The sequence below is a fragment of the Danio aesculapii genome, chromosome 14 (genome assembly GCF_903798145.1).
Source record: "Danio aesculapii chromosome 14, fDanAes4.1, whole genome shotgun sequence".
Classification (NCBI taxonomy): Eukaryota; Metazoa; Chordata; class Actinopteri; order Cypriniformes; family Danionidae; genus Danio; species Danio aesculapii.
The window spans coordinates 40,897,778-40,922,451 of NC_079448.1; the positions used below are offsets into that span (position 1 = coordinate 40,897,778).

General features: G+C 34.5%; 2 protein-coding genes across 2 annotated transcripts; one reads left to right on the forward strand and one right to left on the reverse strand.

The window, feature by feature from the left end:
* Window positions 1–988: 988 nt before the first annotated feature.
* Window positions 989–13,768, reverse strand: spdl1 (spindle apparatus coiled-coil protein 1). The gene is made up of 12 exons (XM_056472811.1): window positions 13,669–13,768; window positions 10,744–10,908; window positions 10,363–10,539; window positions 8,187–8,381; window positions 7,938–8,087; window positions 6,546–6,644; window positions 5,046–5,156; window positions 4,815–4,955; window positions 4,631–4,734; window positions 4,360–4,547; window positions 2,230–2,512; window positions 989–1,338 (listed from the first exon to the last, which is right to left on the reverse strand). Exons 2-12 carry the CDS (start codon window positions 10,906–10,908, stop codon window positions 1,179–1,181), a joined length of 1,773 nt encoding a protein of 590 aa, XP_056328786.1. The 5' UTR covers window positions 13,669–13,768; the 3' UTR covers window positions 989–1,178.
* Window positions 13,769–21,439: 7,671 nt separating this feature from the next.
* On the forward strand, window positions 21,440–23,860 carry hnrnpa0b (heterogeneous nuclear ribonucleoprotein A0b). The gene is made up of 2 exons (XM_056471959.1): window positions 21,440–22,593; window positions 23,734–23,860. The coding sequence occupies exon 1, from the start codon at window positions 21,513–21,515 to the stop codon at window positions 22,455–22,457; it is 945 nt and encodes a 314-aa protein (XP_056327934.1). The 5' UTR covers window positions 21,440–21,512; the 3' UTR covers window positions 22,458–22,593; window positions 23,734–23,860.
* The last annotated feature ends 814 nt before the right edge of the window (window positions 23,861–24,674 follow it).

Here is a 24,674-nt window from a genome sequence, read left to right on the forward strand (position 1 = left end):
GTTTGCATGGGGAGTTTCAATACGTGCACTACAGCTGATTTTCATACCGACAACACAAACACAGACGAAGGGAAGATAGACAGTGATTCAGAGAGCAGCATTTACAGCAAATCTGCAAGTGGAGGATTTTCAGTCCATAATATTGTAGTGATATTACTGTAAACTTAGCCACTAAATCACTAAGGATGTCTTTAAAAACTGAAAGAGGACTGCTGACGATACTAACTAACTTTGCCTCTGAATAAACATAAACAAAGAACATTGATCACACACTTACCAAATCCGTAGAGACAGGACAATCAACACGACTGGAGCCATGTCTTTTTTAAAAAGAGACGAGCAGCAAATCCAGATTTCACCATTTCCAGATGTGAAAAGCTCTCGGGTAAAAAATGTTCCTTACAAACAAATTTTTGTCTTGTGTTAGCAGAGCACTGTAATCCACACATAACAAACAAAACCATCATTGTGGCACATTTATAAACACAACACTGACGACCCATGTCTCCAAACAATTCTTCTACTACTACTACTTGTTTGAATTACGATTGGAAACACAACGTGGCGTTTCTCTGAGCACTGTAACAGGTAAAAAGAGTCTTTAAAGCTTCAATATATCACACATATTAACGAAGTTGCATCTCGTTTACAAGACAGCACGCTTATTGTTTCGAACCAAGTCTCTCTCGTAAATTAATGTGTGATAGATGTGCTGAAAATTCAATGATGTCACTTTGAATTGGCCAGTACAGACAGCCAATCTCCGCACTGCAGTTTACTCATCGCCATGACGCTGCTTCAGAATTTCTTTTCAAACTCACAAATTAGCTTGAAATAACACAAAAACAACTAATTTTCACTTTTTAGTGAAATATATGTGTCCTAATAGTGTTTTTAGCAACGTAGGACACATATATGACTGTCAACATCTCAAAAAATGTGTTATAGTTTTTCCTGACCCTTTAAATTAACATAATTCATCCAACAATTTTAATTCATTTACTCTTTTATTTTAACATGCTAATTAATTATATTACAGAGGTTTTAATAAATGCAAAAATGACAAATTGCACAACAAATGATTCACAGATAGACATGCCACAGCTTCAACATTACAGACCCGAGTTATAGATCTTTTCATAAACATATGATATGATTCACATACTGAATTAGAGAAGCTACTGTTGAGCGCACTCATTGGCCATGGTCTTTTGTGAGCTAACATGAGTGGGTTGTTGGTACTTTTTCCTCTTCTTTTCAGTTCTCCAGTTTTCCTCCTCTTCGCTGCTCTGATGAGTCTGATCCACATTCTTGGTATTGGAGTCATTTACTGGAGACCTACAGGCAAATCATTCAGTTTGTGGAGGTTCAAAACATAAACCTTAAGTTTAAAAAGGCATTTCACACATCAATTTATTAGTTAATATAACTCACAATATTCCTACTGCCACAGGAGTAATTATATTGAACGTTAGAATATTTAAAGAAGGAAGTTCATGCATTATTAACTCAACCTGGTGCTGTTCTAGCAACATTTGCTTGTATCTTAAAGGTAAAGTGTGAACACCAACAAGCTTAATATGTATTATTATTATTAAAATTATTTATTGAGTTGTCTCAGTGTTGGCGTAGGTTTCCTCCGGGTGCTCCGGTTTTCTCCACAGTCCACAGATATGCGCTACAGGTGAATCGGATGAACTAAATTGGCCGTAGTGTTTGAGTATGTGTGTGAATGAGTGTGTATGGATGTTTCCCAGTACTGGGAGGCCATCCGTTGTGTAAAACATATGCTGGATAAGTTGGCGGTTCATTCCACTATGGTGACCCTGATGAATAAAGGGACTAAGCCGAAGGAAAGTGAATGAATGTGTGGTGTTCTAGACCAGGATAAATTAACTACAAGTGTGAACAAAGTGTACTCTAACATATTATATTATAGTGTATTATAGTATAGGACTCTAACATTAATCACATTTCCACAACAATTTAGCATTTCCTAATAAGCAATCTTCTTAATGAGCAGTCATTAAACCAAGAAGTCATGAGATTACATGTCAAAGCATGTTCCTTCGAGCTACAGGATTCCTGAGAGGAAGCGGTAGAGCAGGAAGTGACGGGCGAGGAGTGAGTGTTCTCATAAAACCCAGGAAGAGGAAGATGACAAGGACTGTAAAGTTGACACAGCGCAGCAGAAGGGAGAAGGGTTGGCATGCAGAGGTTGGCACTGACCTGGGTGCATCAGGAATGCATACTGGAGGATCTTCACAGATGCGGACAGACTTGCTCTCCCGGGACAGGACAGAGTTGGGTTCTGTGGGTTGTTCAGACTGCAATGGGATCACAACTGGCTTCTCGACAGGATGACTGAGGGTTTTTTCTTCTGCTTTTTCATTCGAGTTCTTGCTTGGCTCAGATTGCTGGGTTGCGGTTTCGTCTTTTATAGATGAAGAGTTTTCTTCTGGAACAGGAAACTTCTCCCGACGGCGTTTCTGTACTTGTGCTTTGTTCACCTCTGAATACAAACAACATAACATTTATGACCAGCATATAATAACAGACGTTACAAATTACCAATGCATTGATGAAATGAACAGCTGGATGTGCCAAAACTTTCTTCAGTTAAACAAAGACAAAACTGAAGTCATTGCATTTGGGAACAGAGATGAGGTTCTCAAGGTGAATGCGTATCTTGGCTTTTGGGGTCAAACAACAAAAAATAGGAATCTTTGTATGATTCTGGAGTCAGATCTGAGTTTCAGTAGTCATGTCAAAGAAGTAACTAAATCAGCATACTATTATCTCAAAAAGATTGCAAGAACTAGATGCTTTGTTTACAGTGAGGACTAAGAGAAACTTGTTAACGTTTTTATCATCAGCAGGGTGGATTACTGTAACGGCCTCCTCACTGGCCTTCTCAAAAAGACAGTCAGACATTTGTAGCTGATCCAGAACGCTGCCGCCGGGATTCTTACTAGAACCAGAAAATCACATCACACCTGTCCTCAGGTCTTTACACTGGCTCCCAGTTACATTCAGAATAGATTTTAAAGCATTAATACTCATCTATAAATCACCAAATGGTCTAGGACCTCAATACATTACAGACATGCTCACTGAATACAAACCTAACAGATCACTCAGATCTTTAGGATCAAGTAAATTAAAAATTCCAAGAGTTCAGTCAAAGCAGGGTGAATCGGCTTTCAGCTACTACGCCCCTTCAGGGGGGCTAATAATTCTGACTTCAACTGTATATATATTTATATATAAATATTTTCATTATTTTTTAACACATCTATAGTTATGCGGTGGCACAGAGTTAGACCTCTGTCTTGACTTCACACAGAAACAGCAACGTGTGCGACATGACATCACTTTGTTGAAGAGTCGCAACTGGTTAAACTGGCTTTGCAAACACTGTGGCATTTGTTTTCTTTACATGCCTGCTGGGTATTTTAAGTTGAGGTGCTATTTGCTTCTATATTAGATTTTCTTTCATATTTACTGCACTAAAGTCCTAAATTGAAGAATTCATGTTATTTATTATTTGATTGTTTAAGCTACTTCACAGAAGCGCTCGCTTGTTAACAGAGTTGTTGAATGTTAAAATAAGGTGAATTAAATAAAAAATAAGGAACATCCTGGATCTGTTTTTTCATCCTGGATTTTGATTCTTTAGTCTTTGTTTATGTATTATAGAAGTATTGGATCAAGTTTCGGTAGACACTCAAAATCAAACTACTCAAACTAGAGTTCAAAAAAGCCAGATCCCTAGATATAATTAACAATCCCTAGATCTAATTAACCCTATAAATCCCTAGATCTAATAAACCCTATAAATCCCTAAATATAATTAACCCTATAAAACTGCACATATCATATCATCGGATACACGAGTTGAGACCTATATCATATCAAAGTAATCAATCCTTTGCTTAAAACCTGTTGTATATGATTTGATACTTTGTATTCTATTTGTTAGATGGTTTAATAACATCTCAATTACAGTAAATTTGAATTTTCTGTCTATTTTTGATGTGTTTACAGGCTTTACAGGGTTGAGAAGATTGTGAATATTAGCAAAAAATAAAAATCAAACAAATAAACAGACAAAAAATAACTGCTGCTGTCATGATAATTGTGATTCACCACCATGGACATATAAAAGTAATACATTCTATAGAATAGTCATATTTAAAAAAAAAAAAAAAAAAAAAAGTTCATGTGGGGGGTCAGCCAGAGAATTTAAAACTTGCAAGTCAAAGGGTTAAAAGTTCATCAGTTATTGTTAAAATAAATCTAACCTTTAATGTAGATTTAAAAGTAGAAAACTAAGTCTCATAAGTGAAAAGTTATTACCATTCGGTGTGTATTTTATCTTTAGTTCTTCAAGCTTGACTTGAAGCTTCATATTGTCACTGTGTCTTAGTTTCAGTGCTTGCTCTGTGCCATAGAGTTTCCTCTCCAACTCCAACACTCTCTGACTTTCAGAGAGAGCTTTCATTCTCGCCATCGATAACTCTTCCTTTAGTTTCTCTGCATCCTTTCTATAAAAAAAATCACCAATATCATTAAAAAAAAGTCCAATAGCACCCTTATAAAGTCAAATAACTGACGAGAGAACACTTACTTTGAATTTGCAAGTTGCATTTTCAATAGATCTGTGTAATATGTCTCATCCTTAAGCTCGCCTTCATTAGATGGAGGATGTGGATGGTGGTCTTTTACAGTCATCTGTTGGCGACATGGTTATTAGTAATATCTCTCAAACATTTATGTTTCATTTCTGTGATGATGTAATACGGTAAGCTTACCTTCTCTTTCTCCAGTTCTCTTACTTTCATCATCAGGCTTTCTATCTCTTTGTTCTTGTCAGATAACATGAATTGCAATCGTTCAAGCTGGGCTGGGTCGGCCCTGTTGCCCTGGAGCTGCATAAGTGTGGCTATCTGCATCTAAAACAGCAGACACGAGGAATAATTTAAATAGATGTACATAGTATAGAAATTCTTTAAAAAAAATTAAAAAAAGAAAGAAAAATGTACCTTCATGTGGTGCATATGTTGTTTGGTGAGAACATGTTGCTTTTGAAGAGACTCATAATTTCTTTTCATGCTGTTCAGCTGCCGCTCCATTGCTGCCCTCTTGTCTTCTACCTGTGAAAATCCAAATATTTTTGTCAGGTTTTTAAGTTCCTTATGTGTAATGCCGAGTTCAGACTGCATGATTTTCAAAGTGGTTGTGTCACAGATGTTTTTACACTGCATGACTATGTAAGAGGCTAAATTATCATATGCTTTTGTTTATATGACAAAACATGTCTTTTTGACTCAAGAAGGTCCATACTGACTCCAAAGGCAGATACTGATAAGATCAGGGCCTGGTGTGTGGACTTTGGGGCTTTTACGATGTGGTCACATGTTGATTGGTCAGTTTGAATGTCTCTGCATTTGGGCTTTAGTCACATGGTCAAGAAAGATATAAAATAGGTGGTAAAACACTGCTCTGTCTCTTTTCCTGGGCTCTCTTTTCTTGGCTACCCTTTTCATGGCCTGTCTTTTCCTGGTCTGCTCCTCTCCTTCTCTGGAGTCTACCTTCTCTGACTCTACTGCAATCAGGCTAACTTCTGGGCCTGCTCTCTATGTCTCTCTCTCCCTCCCCCTGTGTCTCTCCTTCTACCTCTTGTAACTTTAATTTAACATTTAAGCTGGGTACAATTTATATCATATGCTTTATCATTCTATATTTGATCATTTTATACAGTTATTTTGTAATTAATTCAGTTGTAACCATAGAGAATTATTGTCATTAAATCATTTCATTTTCAAGTATTTGTGAATTACTTTTGATTTAACATCAACACTTAATTGTTCCATATTGCAATACAATACAATCACATAATATCAACGCTCTCCCACATTTATAGCTATTAATACTGCCCTTATTTCCGTTTTTGGTATAAGATTGCAGAAGAATGGTTTGACTAGAAATGTACAGTTTTTTTACCATCAATACTGATAACTTTTTAGTCATTCGGCAGAACTACAGTTCGAACCGCTGTGGTTTTAAAACCAACTACTACAACTATCTGGGCTTGTGTTTCGTCGCTGCTTTGTTTACACTGCAAAATGGATCAGCGACAGGAGGTTTCCAATTACTGTAGGTAATTTTCGATGTTATTTTCAATCAGAAAACATTGCACACGGCATGATTTGAATAGCTGACAGCTCCAGATATGTAGCACGCCAAATATCTCACAGGTGTCAGCGACTAACTGCCGATTCTCTCTGACGGCGTCTTTGATAGTTCACACTGCCTGTGATTTCAGGCATTTGTCTACAATTTCCAAAACCTGTCAGCGAGTAAAAATGGTGGCTAAAATCGTGCAGTCTGAACTCGGCATAAGTTACATTAATCTAAAGCTAAATGTTCATATGTAAATTAAAACTTTATATTATAGTAATTACACTAAAGTCTTTACTTATAATGAAAGCACTCGGTACACTTAAATATCACTATGCTAAAAAGTAGAAGTAATGCTGTACCTCCGAAAACAAGGAATTGCCTTTGCTGTTTGGATCTTGTGCCTGCTGCAACACCTGCTCCAGCTGGATCTGAAGGTCTTGGTTTGCTTCACGAGCTTTCTACATGGAAAAGAACAGAAAAGATTATGTATTAATGCCTCATCACTGTATGAAGAAAATCTGCAGCAGCGTAGAAAATGTGTTTCAGAACATTTCAGAGCAGTAACTCTATCAATATATACTATAAACATCTTTCAAAAGTTTGTAAAGGACAGGTTTTCCGCAGGTTTCACCAAGTTAAATTTAAGGCTTTAAGACCATTATGAATTAAATTTTAGACTCAAAAAGGGCTAAACACTAAGGATTTTTTCAAATGGCCCAGACGGAAAAGATTTTTGTTTGTCCTATCAAAAAAATAAATAAATAAAATAAAATTATATATATATATATATATATATATATATATATATATATATATATATATATATATATATATATATATATATATATATATATATATATTAAAAATTGATTACATTTAATAATACAATAATAATTTAACAATAAAAATATATATATTTTAGATATGTCTTAGCAAAATATTTTAAATATTGTGTAAAAACAAGCAAACTGTACTTGTATCCATATTCTTTTTATATTTCTTTAAAACTAAAAAAGAACAAATGATTTTAAAAAAGAAAAAATATATATAATAAACTAAATCTATGCACAAAAGTTGTTCAGGTCAATGTCCTCATCAGTAAATACACGAATCACTTTTAAACAAATGTTATTGTAAGGTATATAATATTGTACATATGTCATTGTAAGGTATATAATAATAAATCCATTATTAAGTAGAGTAAAAAATGACCCTTTTTAAATAAAGAGAGATGGTTGTGGGTGATTGTATGGATGTTGTTCAGATCGGGTAGCAATACATCAACAATGGAAAATTAAGACCCATTTAAAAAGGATTTAAGACCTACAACACAATATTTCAGTAAATTTAAGACTCTTTAAGGCCTAAAATTTAGATTTTGAGATTTAAAACATTTTACAACCCTGCAGATTCCCTGAAAGGGTGTATTAAATCGATCACAACTGAAATTTAAGCCTATAACGTGATTTCAAAACCTTTGTTTTTTTAACACAGATACTGTTATTTAAAACTTTTTAATCATTGTGAAATAAAAAAAAAACAGGATTATCATACTACAATAGTTGCTAGAGCATGAAAGTTCAGCTTTGATTTAGGTGATATATATATAATTTAAGTTTTAATAGTAATTTTACTTCATGTTTGATCAAATATATTCAACATTGGTGAGCTATGAGAAAGGTCTTTTTTTAAATCTTACCCAGACTAAGGTCTTATAAACATTTGCTTTATGAAAATGTGTATTGACATGCCTCCAAAGCGTTGTAGCAAGACACTGCCTCTTTCTCTCTCTCCTCCTTCTCTTCTGTGAGTCTCTCTAGTTGCCTCTGGAGGGTGGTGTTGGCCAAATGTAACTGTTCGTCTTTGTATTGAGCCTCCTGAAGCTCCTGCTCCAAAGTAGCCTGCAGGACAAGATCACATTTCAATATCAAGCGCACACAAACATGTCTTATGTCCTCAAACCTGTTTACTTTTATTCAAAATATCAGACAGTACTCTACCATTGCTGATTCCAACTCCATCTTCTGCATTTGTAGCTCAAGGATCTCTGAGGACATTGTTTCATGTGCGCGTTCTGTGAGAGCACGCAGTTCTTCAGTTTTGCTGTTTAGTGCTTCAGCTTGCTGGTCTAGCTTGTGTCTCATCTGCTTCTCAGCAAGTTGAGCCTCCTCTAAGTCAGTCTTCATCTTCACCACCTACAAAGCAATTTTATAAAGTCAATAAATTAATTCTGATTTCATGCTTTAAAAGTGAAAATGAAATTGAATTACTATTTTACTGTCTCTCAATTGGTTCCAAAGCTTTATGAGATTTCCTTTTCTGTTAAACACTAAGGAAGATATTTTGAAGAATGTTACAAACCAGTACCAATTCACTTTCATAGTATAAATACTATGGAAGTCAGTGGTAACAGGTTTTCAGCATTTTTCAAAATATCTTCTTTTGTGCTCAACAGATGAAAGAATCTCAAACAGATTTGTGACAGGTGAAGTTTGAGTAAATGATGACAGAATTTTCAGTTTTGGGTGACTAGCATTCTCACATGCAAATATTTCTTTTTCAGAGTTTTTCCCTATTTTAGGCCAGAAATATAAGGCTGTATTAATATGTCTAGCAAGGTACATAATATAATAGTATATAATATCATATAGTATATTGGTATGATTCTTATTGAATTTATAATCAAAAATGTTAATACGTTTGGACAGTGACGGTAGAGGCAGGTTTTTGTGGTATATTTTCACGTCTCGACCATAGATAAGAGGATGAGATCCTTCTAGATAGATATTAAGTTTAGCAAATGTATCAATGCACAAGAATAAAAGCAAAGAGAAAGAATTGAAGATGGCACAGACAGAGGCTGTAACATTATCTGAGCACTTTAATACATGAAAATATTTATAATATGAGCCACTTGGAGAGGAGATTGTGATCAGTGTTACTCATATTAGGGCTGGGCGATTAATGGAAAAGTAATCAAAATCGACCCCGCATGTACAAGACATGTTGTGAAAATGTAGCTGCTGGACTGAAAAATGTTCAGCACTAAGCAGCCACATCTCATCTCTGGTCAAGTAGGACGATGGACCCATTCTTGAGCCTTACTTTGCACTACACTGACGATGATTGAAAGCTATGCCAGAGATGCCTTGAGATGGCATACTTTTCATTACATTAAAATATGTGTTTTCATTTCAGTTGTTCAACGTTGATGTCCAATAAATAATCATAGATAGCTGATAGTGTGTGTTTCCTTCAATTATTTTAAAACCAAGTAATGCACCCTTCATTCAGAAATCTCTCACTTGTAATATGTGAGCATATTTACTGTACAAAACCTGTCAGTAAACTATGAGTGCAAAAAAAAAAAAAAAAACCTAAAATAATTAATCGTAATCAAGTTAAAATGTTCAATTAATCGAGGTTTTGATTTCAGGCTTAATCACCCAGCCCCTAACTTATATACAGAATAGTAAGCCAGAACAATTATAGTTTTTGGATGAGAAATATATTGATGTCAGGGCAGCACAATATTGAAAAAATCTGAAAATCTGACATTGTGATATTTTGTTTTGTCACAATATATACTGCAATACGAATATAATGTCACCAGATGATTTTAATATCTCTATTTGGAAAGATTTCATTAATTTAGATCATCTGGGCTGATCAAGTGTTTTTCTATGCAGTACATCTGTATAAAAGATAATAATTTACAAGCATTAATAAATAAAACAGAGCAATAATATAAGTTAAATAAACAGTGCTTTATGATTTAATGAGGAGTCCAGCAGTATTCAAATATTGAAATCCAACAATCAAACATAACACTTCATCATTGTATAAATAATTTTTTGCAATAATATTAATAATCTTTATCTTTATTAAATAATCCAATCCTGTGATGTGACTGTTGCTGATACAGATATTGTGATATCGCTGCTCAAACATTATATTGTTCAGCCCTAATTTATGTACTGATTTAGACTGTTCATTTCTTACAGCAGGCTCAAAACACTGTGTATTGAGCAGAATTGTGACATGTTCGACACTCCCAGTCAGAAATGATTTAAACATTCAAGAATGATATCCGTCAGCTTTTATGGAAAAAGAAAATGGAAGAGGAACCAATGCTGGAAAAAACATATGACTTCTGAAAAGAACACATGAACTCACCTTGTTTTTTAAGTCGCTGATCTCAACAGCATGGTTCCTCTCCAGCAGTGTTTGTTGCTGCTCCATTTGATGCTTCTGTTGGGTTCTGACAAGATCAAATTCGGATCTCAGACTCTCCAACATGCGGACCTTTAATTCAACTTCTCTTTGCAAAGAGTATTTATCTTGTTCCAGGGCCTGAAATCAGAAAACACTCATGACATTATAATGTATTTTTATTTAGGAAATCACTCACTGACACACAATACATGGTTTCCGCTACATTCATTCTTCCATGGCCACAGCAAAATTCATTCCTGCCACAGCTTCACAGCTTCAACAATCCTACAGAAAAAACTAAAATAATCACATTATTGAGATTTACAATTTGGTCAATAGTACCTCAATAACATTAGACATCTCGGTTCGTTGTTCTTCCAATCTGTTATGCAGGTCCATTTTTTCATCCAGAAGTTGAAGGCCATACTGTCCAGCCCTTTGAAGAGCCTCTTCCCCATCCTGCACCTTTCGCCGCAACACTTTAATCTCATCCTCTAGATCTGACATCTGAAACGAGAAAGATAAAAATGTGTACTAAATGTTGTAGAATTGGTCACAGGTGGTTTTCAAGCATTAAAGCTATCACTGGGTGACATGCAGCAAAAATTAACTATAAATAACTATCATATATTTTATCATGATTCACAAAAGTAAAAAAATGAGATGTCACTTAATCTAACAGTAGTTTAAAACTGAGGCAAAAAAATCTTACAGCTGTTTATAACAAGTAGGTGACAAATCATTAATGATATTGACTAGTATCATGATGCAGCAGTAAAATTCAGATTAATTATATACACTATTTTGAGGGATATAAACAAAAACAATGGCCACAACTTATTTACTGTTTTACATTTTTAATTTCCATAGCTTCCAAGAATCCAAAAAGAGCCACATATTACATGTATATCTGCATAAACAATGTAATTTGTTCTTGGCATAAAAAATAAAGGAAAAAAGAACCACGTATTGATAAATAATGTTATAAAAGCAGTTTTAACATTAAGTTATGATTGAATTGCCTCTTGTTACAGTTATGAAATATTTTTATAACATGCAGGAAATGTTCATGGGCCGATGACATGACAACATTGAAATGGTCTATATAGGGATGCTCAGATCGATCGGCCAAAGATCGGTATCGACCAATAATCACATTTCACAACTCGATCGGTACTCGTTGATCTTTACAGATCATGAACCGATCCCAAGTGTTCATTTACAAATGTACAAGCAGAGGAAGATGCATTCGGGTTATGTGGCCGGGTTATGCATCAGCAGCGCTACAACACAATGTTTCCAAATTGCATTATTATTATCTATTTTCGTTTTGTAAAGATGCTTCTGACCATTACATGTATGCAACATCCTTAATTAATTATCTTAGGTAAGGTGAGATCTCATACTTAAAGAGCAATTGTGCTTATGCAATGGCAAAGTTATCTAAAGCTTGAAAAATCAGAATCGGTACTCGGTATCGGCATATCACCATGACAAAGAATCGGTACTCAGTATCGGCTGCAAAAATGCTGATCGGAGCATCACTAATTATACATACATTTTATATATATATATATATATATATATATATATATATATATATATATATATATATATATATATATACACATACATTATACATTATATGTGTGTGTGTGTGTGTGTGTGTTTATACCATTATAACCAATATATTGCCTATTAGGCAGTTTAACATTTGAAATCAAACTCTAACGGGTTTAAGATAAGTGAAGGTTGAGAAAATGATGACAGAATTGTCAGTTTTAGGTGAACTATACCTTTAAATCTAAAGCGTGTCATATCAAATGCAAAAAATACAGTTGTTTTCAGACTTTCTCCCTATCATCCGATAGTCACAAATATGAGGCTACATTAATATGTATCGCAATACAATAGTGCATAATTGTATAATTTTGCTTTATTTATTTAATTTAGTATCAAACATCTTAATATTGCATATAATTATGGTAATCCCCACAGAGCACACATTTGGACAGTCACAGTTGAAGCTAGTTTTTATGGTGTGTTTTCACATCTTGACTAGGCACAGGATGATAACCATTTTTAAGGTGTACCACAGTTTTGGAGTCAAGGTATTAATACTGCTAAAATGTTCTGTTATACCGTTTCCAAGATATATGTAAGGTTTTTTTTATGTATTTTTATTTGTTGTAAAGAAATCTGTGTTTTTGAAACTAATGAAGAGAGAAATTTGTGCTTTGTTTTAACTATTTAGCCCGACATGTTTACTGTTCCAAAATATTATAAATGTTTCTTAAAATAAAATAAATTCTGTTCAATGGAGAAAAGGTTTTTTGTTTGTTTGTTTTAGCCAAATTTGAAAATAACTTATTTTGAGCAGTAATGACAATACCTTGAAACTTATACCAGACCATGTCTAATCTTGACCATCGATAAGAGATGATCATTCCAATTTAGGCATGGGCTGGTATAAGATTTTGACGATATGATAACCTTGGACTGAAAAAATTTTTAAAAAAAGAAAGACACAGTTTCATGATATTGTGATTACTGCTCTAAAATAAGTAATTTTTAAATGTCTGGGTAAAAAAAACAACAACAAATTATTATTTAAATAACTATTAGGCAGTTTTACAATTGAAATAAAAAGTAATAATAATAATTATATATATATATATATATATATATATATATATATATATATATATATATATATATATAAAACATATGTTTAATAATTAAATTGACGCTGAATAACAACAATAAATAATTGGCATTTTATTAACTACCTAACTTAACTACATTGTCATTAAGATTGCATTGCACTTAACATTACATTGTATTAACATAACACATGTACACATTTTACTTAACTCTAATGTTCTTGCCTATTTAAATTATTTAGGTAAACTTAAATAGCGTTACGTTGTTTATACATTACTTAGCTCAGTCTCTCCCTGTCAGTCACCATTCACTGCATACGCGTTTATAAAGGCATATTAAATAGTAACTTATAAGGTTTGTCATGCTTAAAGGAAAGTCATGCATATCTGGAACATTGTGATGTTGTGTAACGTAAATGATGGCCGACATTTTGTGTTGTTTTTGTCAACACTGCCGTTAACAGCTTTAGTTCGTTGCTACGGGCTAACTAATGTTATGTAAACTTCGATCAAAAACATCGCGCGGGATTCATAATAAACCCGTTTTCTTAGCACCGTGTCTAATTGACACCTACAGTAGAAAGCATTCATCTGAACGGGTTACCTTCAGGTTTGAATGGTATTAGGCGATAGAAATACTTTATCTGAAGAATGAAGAGCCTTCGCCGCTTGCCTGCTGAGGAACTTTCAAAACGGCTAGTTTGAATTCTGCAGCAGTCGTCAGTCACATCTCGCGAGAAAACGCGAAGATTACAATCCCTCCCAAAACACCGCTCTTCTCAGGGCTGTCTGATGCCTGCTAGTCGCCGTGGTCATTAAACGCATTTCTCGGATTTGGGCTATTAAACAGGACAATTAAACTGAACTTACTTTACACGATGTTGAATATAAATGTTCCATATATTCAATTATTATAATAAAGTCAAATATTATAATAATAAAGTTTTGTTGACGTTTAGCACCCGGAAATAGCTAACCTTAGCATAGCTGACCAAAATAACTCATTCATTCATTCATTTTCCTTCGGCTTAGCCTTAACTAGTCCCTTTAATCATCAGGGGTCGACCAAAAATAACTTATACTATACTTAACTATCCACTAGCTTATGTTTGGTATCTCTCTCAGTAAAGATGAAATTATTGTGGTGAATTGTAAATTTATTCTTCTCTTGCACTCAACAAGGCTGCATTAATGTAAAATATAACTTATTTTTCGTATATACTTTCTTTCAGCATCATCAATCCAGTCTTTATTATTACATGATCTCTCCAATGTTTATTAAATAATAAACATTTTTCATTTGAAACAGAAATATTTTCAACGTCTTTACACTGTTAGCTTTACAACTGAATGCTTCCTGTGTAAATAAAGATTATATTTCTTTATTTGGTAAGCCCTGTTCCAAATCATTCATTCATTCGTTTTCTTTCCAGCTTAATCTCTTATTAATCTGGGGTCGCCACAGTGGAATGAACCGCCAACTTATCCAGCATATGTTTTACACAGCAGATGCCCTTCCAGCTGCAACCCATCACTGGGAAACATCCACACACACTCATTCACTACGAACTGTTTTAGCTTACCCAATTCACCTATACCACATGTTTTTGGACTTGGGTTAATTTGATTCAGCTTAAAAATTTAAGGCAACCAGGGTTTTTTTTACAGTGTGGGCATAGATAGACAAGTACACAGTCAAAAAGGTGTGCTAATCACAATAAGAAATGTATTGTTGAATTAATTATGTAATAAGAGTTTTTCAATTTAATAAATGCATTTGACTGTTTGTGTGTTTATTGTTTAATACTTGTAGAACAATAAAGATTAATGTTTGTACTAAATTTTAAATGTGTGGTTTTAAAGGATGTGACATGCTGAATATAGGCAGAAAAATAATACAATTATGTTAGCATCACTTAAAAGCACAAGTTTAACTGAATAATAGTATAAAATACTGTGGGTTATTAGAATGAATAAGTGAATTTAACCTTAAAAACAGATAAAATTGAGTTGATGTTACTTGAAAGTGTAAGTTGAGAACATGCAAAGTCTAATAGGACAAACTAAAATAAAACGAGTTTGAAATACTCAAAAGGCTGATGCAAATAGTTGCCTCAATTTTTTTTAAGTAAAACATACACAGTATTTTTTACAGTGTGCACATAGTTTGACTGTTGGTGGAAAATTATAGGCAATATTGTTTTAAGTAAGGATTAATAATAGCATTTGTCTATTTAACAGTGGTTTTGGATGAGCATATTGTGCCATAGGTCATCTTGCCATGACAACAATTTAACATATTCAAAAGAGTTAGCAGACGACTTCAGGGAGGCTGAGGTATTCAGTGGGTTCCTGTGGAGGCCGTCAACAGTTTCAGGTTTTGGGTTTTAAATTAAACCGAGATGGCCCTTTTTGCACCTGGTATTATCATCAGATGACTCGATCACAATTAAGTGGATTACCCAATATGGATGTAAATGGTAAAATAAGTGTTCAAACGTTAGAGGAAAGGTGTAAACTGTACCCATGACTTAAGTCAGTTTCTCAAGAAAGTCATCATCAGTTCTGGTATCAATATGGGCATAATTTCTACCTTTACTCTCAGAAATAAAGGTATACAAAATATGATCAAAAGGAACATATTTATACATACTAGCAGGTACATATTTATACATACTAGCAGGGCCAGGCAGAATATGCTGATTTGAATTATTATTATTCTATATCTGCACAGAATTTTTTAAATAATAATAATAATAAATACAAATCTGCAGATCAATGCAGAATGATTTTGATATAAATAGTAAAATTGGTAAATAGTAAAAAAAGTTTTTCATGTAAATGGTAAAATAAGTGATCAAACATTAGATAAAAGGTGTAACTGTACTCATAAGTCAGTTCCTCAAGAAAGCCATCATCAGTTCTGGTATCAATTTAGGGTATATTAAACGTTCTGCTTTCACTCTCAAAAATAAAGGTACAAAGTTGTTTACCTTTTCAAGAGGTGCATATTTATACCTAGCAGGGTCTAGACAGAATATGCTGATTTTAATTATTATTATTACTTTATATCTGCACAGACAATTGTAAATAATTACAAAGAATTCTGCAGATTAATGCAGAAGAATTTTGAGAGGATGAGCTGAATAGCACATGACATAAAAAATAACACATGAAAAACAATCGCAATCTAGATAGAACCACTTGTTTGGTAAACAAAGGCATGACTCAGGCAGGTCTCTTAAATAAAACATACACTAAGACAGAAAATATTACGTTAAAACCGTATTGGATTTATCTAAACTTTATTAAATAATATTAGTGAAATATAAAAACAATTGGCTATACAAGTAAAATAAATAGGCTATATTGAATGATATGCTCAAAAACCTGCATATGCAGATTTCTGTGTGTGCATATTATGTGTGATCCTAAATCAAACAAAAAGTGTTCAAGGATAGCTTAAATAAAGTGTCATTGCTCTTTGGGATAGGGATTCATAAGAATAAACAGCAAAAATCAGTCCAAGGCACTCGAAAGATGTGGAAAAAATATTAAAAAGCCTTTATTGACATGGCTATTCCTTTGTGTTTTGACAAATAACCTCCTTCATTAGGTTAACGTGTGGTCCTATAGCTTAAAGATACGTATTAGTGCATAAAAAAATACACGCTTAATTTTTAGTTAACATGATGTAACTTTGAGGTAACAATCGTGACCTTCAAGACAGTAGCAGTGACTTATGACAGTTACTGAAAAGATTCAACATTCAATGCATCCATAGAGCAAGTTAAAATATAAGTCAAAGTGAATAAGGTCAAACATCACACAAGACTTTGGCCCAGCTTGAAACTTCACCTCACACTTCGAAAATGGTTGTGTCTTGCATATTAAAAGGTAAGAACACACAAAGACTTGATATTCCCCCATTAGTGTTGAGTGCCATCAAATATCTGTAAAGTGCAGGCTCCAGACACCTCATCTGTTATGCAGATCTCGACTATCAGTTCCTATTGCTCATGCTGAGTGATAGCTCACCCATCTGTCCTCTCAATGCATCTCTTTCTTACAGAAGAAAAAAGGGTTTCTTTTGAAAGCTGCTCTTTTTTTGCCATCGCTTTATCAATGTTACCCAGAAAGTAAACTGTTTTTGTGTGTGCATATTAGTGTGCATAACTGAATATAAAGGGAGATAATGTAAACAATGTAAATAAATCTAGGCTAAATAAATGTCATTGTACTGTTATTATCAATTAAACAATCTAGAAATTGTTTTATAGAGGAGCAGTATTAGTCTACACACCCTTAAATCTCCTCTCAAGACCTGTCTTTTTTCAAGCAGGCTATCTTTTATCATGTTATTTTATCCTCACGATCCTTACATGCATTTAAAATTTTGTTTGGCAACAATTTTTTAATTGTTTTAATTTGTTCTGGTATGGCTGTTGATGCTGTTGTAAGGCGATTAGGTGTCCAGAAAGGCGCCATTTACAAATAAAATGAATTATTATTATTTAATATTATAAAGTCTTTCTAAAATGTGGCTCCTGCATGCAGGGAGATTGGGTTCTGTCATGTGGGAATGTGCAAAGAAAATACACAACATTTTAATGGAATATCAAGATGGAAAAGATGTAAGTATGTGAGGAATTCTGATTAAATGAAGGCATGATGGCTCAGTGGTTAGCACTGTCGCCTCACAGCAAGAAGGTCGCTGGTTCAGGTCCCGGCCAGTTGGTGTTTCTGTGTGGAGTTTGCATGTTCTTCCTGTGTTCATGTGGGTTTTTCTCTGTGTGTTCCGGTTTCCCCCACAGTCCAAAGATATGCACTACAGGTGAATTTCCAGCTGCAGCTGCAACCCATCACTGGGAAAACGATTGCATTATGATTTTACAAATTTATACTTGTACTTTAGATTTTATTATGCTCATGATGAGTACATTTCAGATACTTTTTCAGTGATTATGTTTTAGTTTATAGTACTGAAAGCTTTGACAAATGCACATCCTGTTAATAACAAGGAATGGAATACATTTTCTTTCTTTATGTATATTTATATGGTACAAAGTAATAACTTTCCAATCTTTCATAAATTAATTTAGATCATAGCAGTTAAATGTATCAGGCCTATAGCCAGGGCAGGAGGGGTTCGGGTGGTTCGAAAGACCCACCCCTCATTGACAAAGGTCCAGAATTTGTCCCATTCATTAGCTCATTTGTCCTATTTTGACTGCTTTGCCATCATAAATTGTAAAAATACCCCATCAAAAAAGGCTTTAAGACCAAACAGAATCCTCTGTTGGCTGTCGCTTTGGTGTCACATCAGTTAATCAGTTTTGGCCAATGCTAACAATTATTTTCTTTTACAATCTGACATAAGAGAAGTCATCTTTTACTACTGTATTGGTTTTAAACAGAGAAAACATTTTACAAGTGACTTTTATTCTAAATCTGGCAGCTTATTCTTGAAACAAAAAAAGAGCAATAAAAAGATGTGAAGCACCGAAAACGGACCTGAAATTGATTTAAATATAGTTTTGGCTATTGCTGTTATCCATGAATATTCAAATGTACTTTTTATTTTACAAGAGAGGCTAGAAAAGTTCAGAAGATTTACATAATTATTATTAAATAATTAATTCGGACTTAAGAAAGTTCGTTATTTGGCTAATAAATGAAATAGACTACAGTTTTTAAATGTAAAACATAAAAAGATTCATTTTTTCTAATGATATATGATGTAATAAATATGTATTTTAAAAATAAGTATTATTTCACATTTATAATGTCATCTTTATAATAAGTCTTTTATTAAATATTTTTGGTATATCAAAAAGTGCGGTTATGATGACCACTCGACAAGGTAATCCAGCTAAAAATAGTGATTAAAATGTCACTAAAAGGCAATATTTAAACCTCATTGTTAAATAGAAAATGAATAAAGAACCACCCCTCACACCAGGCTGGCTAAAGGCCTATGTATTTTGTCAAACGTTTAATACACTGTCAAATTTTAAGCTGAATCAAATTGTCCTTATTAGTCCATTGAACTTATTATATGTTAAACTGACTTAAAACAGCTTGCTTAACTCATAAAATTAAGTTAGAACATAATTAACTTAGTTCAATAAGTTAAAATGAACTAAAAACCTTTGATCATTTAATTTTTTACAGTGTAGGTATTAATGTTTTTGAAAGGTGTCTCACCTGGGCTGCATTTATTTGCTAAAAACAATAATAACCAAAGACAATTTGTAAGAGTTAATGGTGAAAAATTCTACATGTCCAAACTTTCAACCACTGCAGAAGGTCAAAATTATCTATAAATTAGCAAAATGTGGTTAGATTGTACTTTGTAAATCCGTAAATGATAAATTACATATTCATCATGTCATTTTAAACAGCAAAGTACTGTTTATGTAATCAGGACTGGTGATTTTATAGACATTAATACAAAATAAACCAAGCCTTAGATTTTTTTCCTGTCTTGTCTGCTCCAGCTTGTCTATTGCATCTAGTTATTGCCTCACTTCACAATCTCAGAGTGTTTCTGAACGTGGATCTAATAGATCTGTTCAGTTTGCAGCTGAACAGAGAAGAGCAGTTGTAGAGAAAGAGCATTTTAAGAGATGCATTTTCAAAAAAAGACAGACTACATGATTTACTTACGGTCAAACTAATTTTCATACTGTGTAGTGTGGTGGAAAATTCATTTTATTCATCTTATATTCATTTTATTTACTCATTTGTTCTAATTATAAAGGTCTGTTCTTTTATTCTTGCATGGATATATTGTTTAGGTTAGACCAAGTGTGACCACTTTAACATCTGTTTATCACCAGACAAGATCTGGATAAGTACATGGTGATTTAACAAGCTACATGTTCGATTGGGAGGTAAGACTGAAATATAGATGGTCAAAAATGAAGTTGAGCACTGATGTAACTGTGATTCATCCTGTATGTCACGGCTGACCTTGTGGGTATGACAAACTAGATATTCTTTGCAAAGAATAAAACTTTAAAAGACATATTGGTTAAGACTTTGTCTTCTTTACCACTGAGAGAGCCTCCTTAAAGAAAATAGCCACTACAGTAGTAAAGTTTCAATTAAAATAGCATATATAGGGGAGCGTGGGGCACAAAGTAATGTGGGGTGAAATGTAACACAGAGTTTTAAGGTATTTGCTCAGAGTTAGCCATGGCATGCTGTCGGCAAATGTCTTCCTGACAATTATTGTAAAAATTTGGCGAAAATTGGATGAGAAACACATGAGAAATCATTTTTGCAGCATAAAATATTTTTTTATTAGTCAATATTTTTTTATTTAAAGTAAATCTGTGAAGGTATTTTAGTGAAATCTTATATTGTTGTGATTACCGTCTTCTAGGCTAAAAGATGAAACCATATTGAATGATGTAAAAGACACACAGTGACTGCTAGCCAGTTTTGAGGAAAACACGACACAGCGGGGTTAGTTGTAACAGGGTGTTAAAAAGAAGCCACACTGCTGGACACGAGTTAAATGAACAAAATAATTGTTGAATTTTAAGTGTAATGTTGAGAAATTTTTAAATCAAAAAAATGTTTTTCAATTGAAATTAATTTTATTGAAAAAAAAAAGATTATTGCTAAAAATTCAAACAAATGCATTGTATAATAATGGATAATAATGTAAATAAATCGAAATGTGTTTATCCTATAGATAAATGAAAAAATAAACATGCTATGTGCTATGTAGAAAAAAATAGCTACTGAGGAAATATACTAATTAAAATGAACTGAATTTAAATGAATTGTGTGAAATCTGCCTTTTAAAGCACGTGTTACAACTAACCCTCTGTTTGTTAAAACTTGCAATACTGCACAGAAACCATGCAATCATACAACCAGTGCTCATTTGTAGGAGAGGCTTGTGTGTTGTTGGTAAAAAAAAAACAAATGGTTTGTCTAACCCCATTACTTTGTTCATTATTTGAACCCCCAACTATTAAATATGTACTAAACATTAAATATGTATTTGAAATCATTATATTAACATTCAGAATTATACAAGCTGGAATTTTATATTTAGTCATTTTTGTTTACCATTTTTATAAAAAGTGTTAGAAAATGGCCTTGGAGTTCCGTGGTGTGCACTATTAATATTTCATTAATAAAAGGTGAAAGTTGGATTATGCTTTATAAGAAAATATTAATTTTTCAGCGTTTCTACGTCAAATTGTAATGTTTAATTCAATGCATAACCTGTCTTAGTGTAGTTATTTGTGAACTACACATTTTTATCAGTGGAATTTTAGCACCCTTCCTCAAATCCCGCCTTTTTGTCCTGTGAAAGGGGAGTGTCTTATGGTGAAAGAGAACATTGCGTCATGACGACAGTCATTTTAAAAAAGGCTCTTTCTTAGCAGCAGTCGAGTCTTACGGCGGTCTACTAACGACACACAAATGTCTGAAATGGAGAAGCTGTGCAAACTCTTCGTTGGCGGTTTGAACGTCCAAACGACTAATGAAGGTCTCCGCTCATATTTTGAGCAATTCGGCAACCTGACGGACTGCGTGGTGGTCCAGAACGATCAGCTCCAACGATCCCGTTGTTTCGGCTTCGTAACGTACTCCGCCTCGGAGGAGGCTGATGCAGCAATGGCCGCCAGGCCACATGTGGTAGACGGTAAAAACGTGGAGGTGAAGAGAGCCGTGGCTCGAGAAGACGCCGGGAGGCCCGAAGCTCTCGCCAAAGTCAAGAAGATATTCGTCGGTGGCCTAAAAGACGACATCGAAGAAAAAGACCTGACCGAGTTTTTCTCGCAGTTCGGCATGATCGAGAAATCCGAAGTCATCACCGACAAAGACACCGGCAAGAAGCGTGGCTTCGGCTTTGTCCACTTCGAAGACAACGACTCTGCGGACAAAGCCGTCGTGCTCAAGTTCCACATGATCAACGGACACAAGGTGGAGGTGAAGAAAGCGCTCACGAAACAAGAGATTCAGGCTGCCGGCGGAGCCCGCGGTGGCAGAGGGAGAGGCGGAGGAAGAGGCATGGGCCGCAATCAAAATGGCTTCGGCGGCGGTAGAGGAGGAGGCTACGGCGGCTACGGGGGCGGCTATGGCGGAGGATACGGCGGAAACGATGGCGGCTACGGCGGTAGCTATGGAAGCGGAGGCTACGGTGGCGGTTACGGAGGCGGATACGGAGGAGGCTACGGTGAGCAGATGGGGGGCTATGGCGGTGGAAACGGTTACAGTGACTTTGGCAGCGGATACGGCCAGCAGTCGTCCGGCTACGGTCCCATGAAGGGTGGAAACACATACGGCGGCAGGAGCGGAGCCCCCTACCCCCGTGGTGGTGGCGGCGGGCCTGGTTACGGCAGGGGTGGTTATGGAGGCTACTAAAGCAGGTTGGGAAAGACTCTGAAGCTGCTCCCCTCCCCCAGGTTCTCTCGGTTTCCACATTGGGCTCATTCACCCGGCCATGCAAGAGATGGCGGACACTGTGAAAGCATACCTAAAAGACCTCAATTCTTAACAGGTAGGAAGAAGATCTCTTCCCAGAAACCTGACTTGCTCGACCAGCTTTAGTTGTAGGACATGTTCTAATATTATTATTATTCTATATATCTCTCTATGTCATTTATTTTCCAATTTTAGGGCATGCAGCAAGATGGCCCCGCTTTTCTTTTTCTTTTTAAAGAAACGATTTGTTCGCAACCGATTCGTTTTTAAATTTTGTTCAACACTGGCGATTTGTTGTCTAAATGCATACTCAATAGACCTGTTTTCTATATAAACTGTTGCCTAGCAGTGTCATGGGGGGGATTAACGCATGCAGTTTTGAGTTTGTGTTCGTCTATGTAAAACCCACCACGATTTTTTTCCTAACTAGTTTATCATGATGGGGATAGATTAGGCTTACGTGATTTGTTTTATTTAGTAAACTAGAAGAGAAACGCACTCATTTGAGTTCAGTTCAACGTTGTGTAAGCATCATACTTCCAACATTCTCTTGTGTATTGTATATTATGTCTTCAGATCAATCCAGTATTGTTAAACATTGATATGCAATTGTATGTTACTTTTTAAATAAAAGTTTCACAGCTTAATTATCTTTTTATTATCCTATAGACTTTAATTAATGGGTTTCCACTACACCTCTAATAGTCAAAGTATATGCATATGATTATTATGATATTAAATTAAGTCTGCATCACATTCAGTGATATACTAATTATTATAGTGTTTATGGCTTTTATATTTACTCTTGATTCCCATATTTAGGTGTTCTTTCAGTTATTCCAGTACTTCAAAATAGCTGTAGCAGTTTGTTTGCACAGGGAACCTGTTCAGTACCTGGGTTCGATTGTGATAGGACTGAAATATCTCATTAGGATATCATCCTGCGATCTAGGTATGTAATCAACCTGTCTTCACTACGTGTTGGTCAAGTATTACCATTTTATTATATTTATTCCTAAATATTTTTTAATTATTATAATTAGTCACCATCTATAAGTCAAGTGGACATGAACTGGTGCGATGGAATTTGGGTTTATGTAACACCGCGGCTTATTAGGATCTTGACTTAAAGGATTTTTTTCTTAACTTGATATCAAATCCTTGTATTTATCTTGCATGACTAACATGTTTCTTTTGTTCATGTCTTCTTCCTCAGGTGACCTTGAATGCAGGACTCAACTGTGGCCATGGAGTTTTCTACATGATCCACAATAGACTGATGAAGCCGAAATAAACTACGTTTTCTGTGAAAATGTATATATTTTAACAAAAAATGTGTTTTTTAATAAAAAAAATGGTGAAACAAAATCATGTGTGGTGTATTGTAATATGTGCTGAGATGATTTTCCCCTGAGAGTAAATCTGCAGAGATTATGTAGGTTTGTAGGAGATTGAGGATTAATGGATGGATTTGGGTTTGTTTAGAAATGAGGTCCAATAGAGTTGGCAGGATAATTTGAAGCATCTCTAATTTAAATCTGGGTTGTATAAAATATGCAACCCCCTCCCCCAAAAATAAAGTCCTACAAGTATTGAGTATTCAAGATCAGAAGATGTTGACTGCAAAAGGGCACCCATAAACCTTGCAAATAAGGCTTCTGAAAATCAAACATTCTTAGATTATAAGCAATGAAAAGTGTGGTAGCTGATCTCCACACTTAAAAATTTATAATGTAATCAATGTCCAATACCAACAAACATACTGAGTTTCTTGTAATTTGTTATTTTACCATGCTGTAGATTTACTGAAACTGTTTCACCCACTGATACTTGTGTATTTGTATCACAATAGTGTAGCCGGAGACAGCCTGTGATTTATCCACCTCCTTATGTGATGATTAATTTAATTACGCTGAAAATTGTCTTTAAAGTATTTTAAATAAAGCTCTTAGCTATGCATATTTAATAATCTGAAATAGATTTTGATTAATTTCCGATAGGGAATTTATATTTAATGGGACATGATCTTTACTTAATTTGCATGATTTATGGCACAAATATAAAATCAGTCATTGACTCGTACACTACTGTTGGCTGTTCATAAAAATTAGCGAAAGAAGGTTTTGTGGTTGGTGGTGACATTTGTCAGCAAAACGA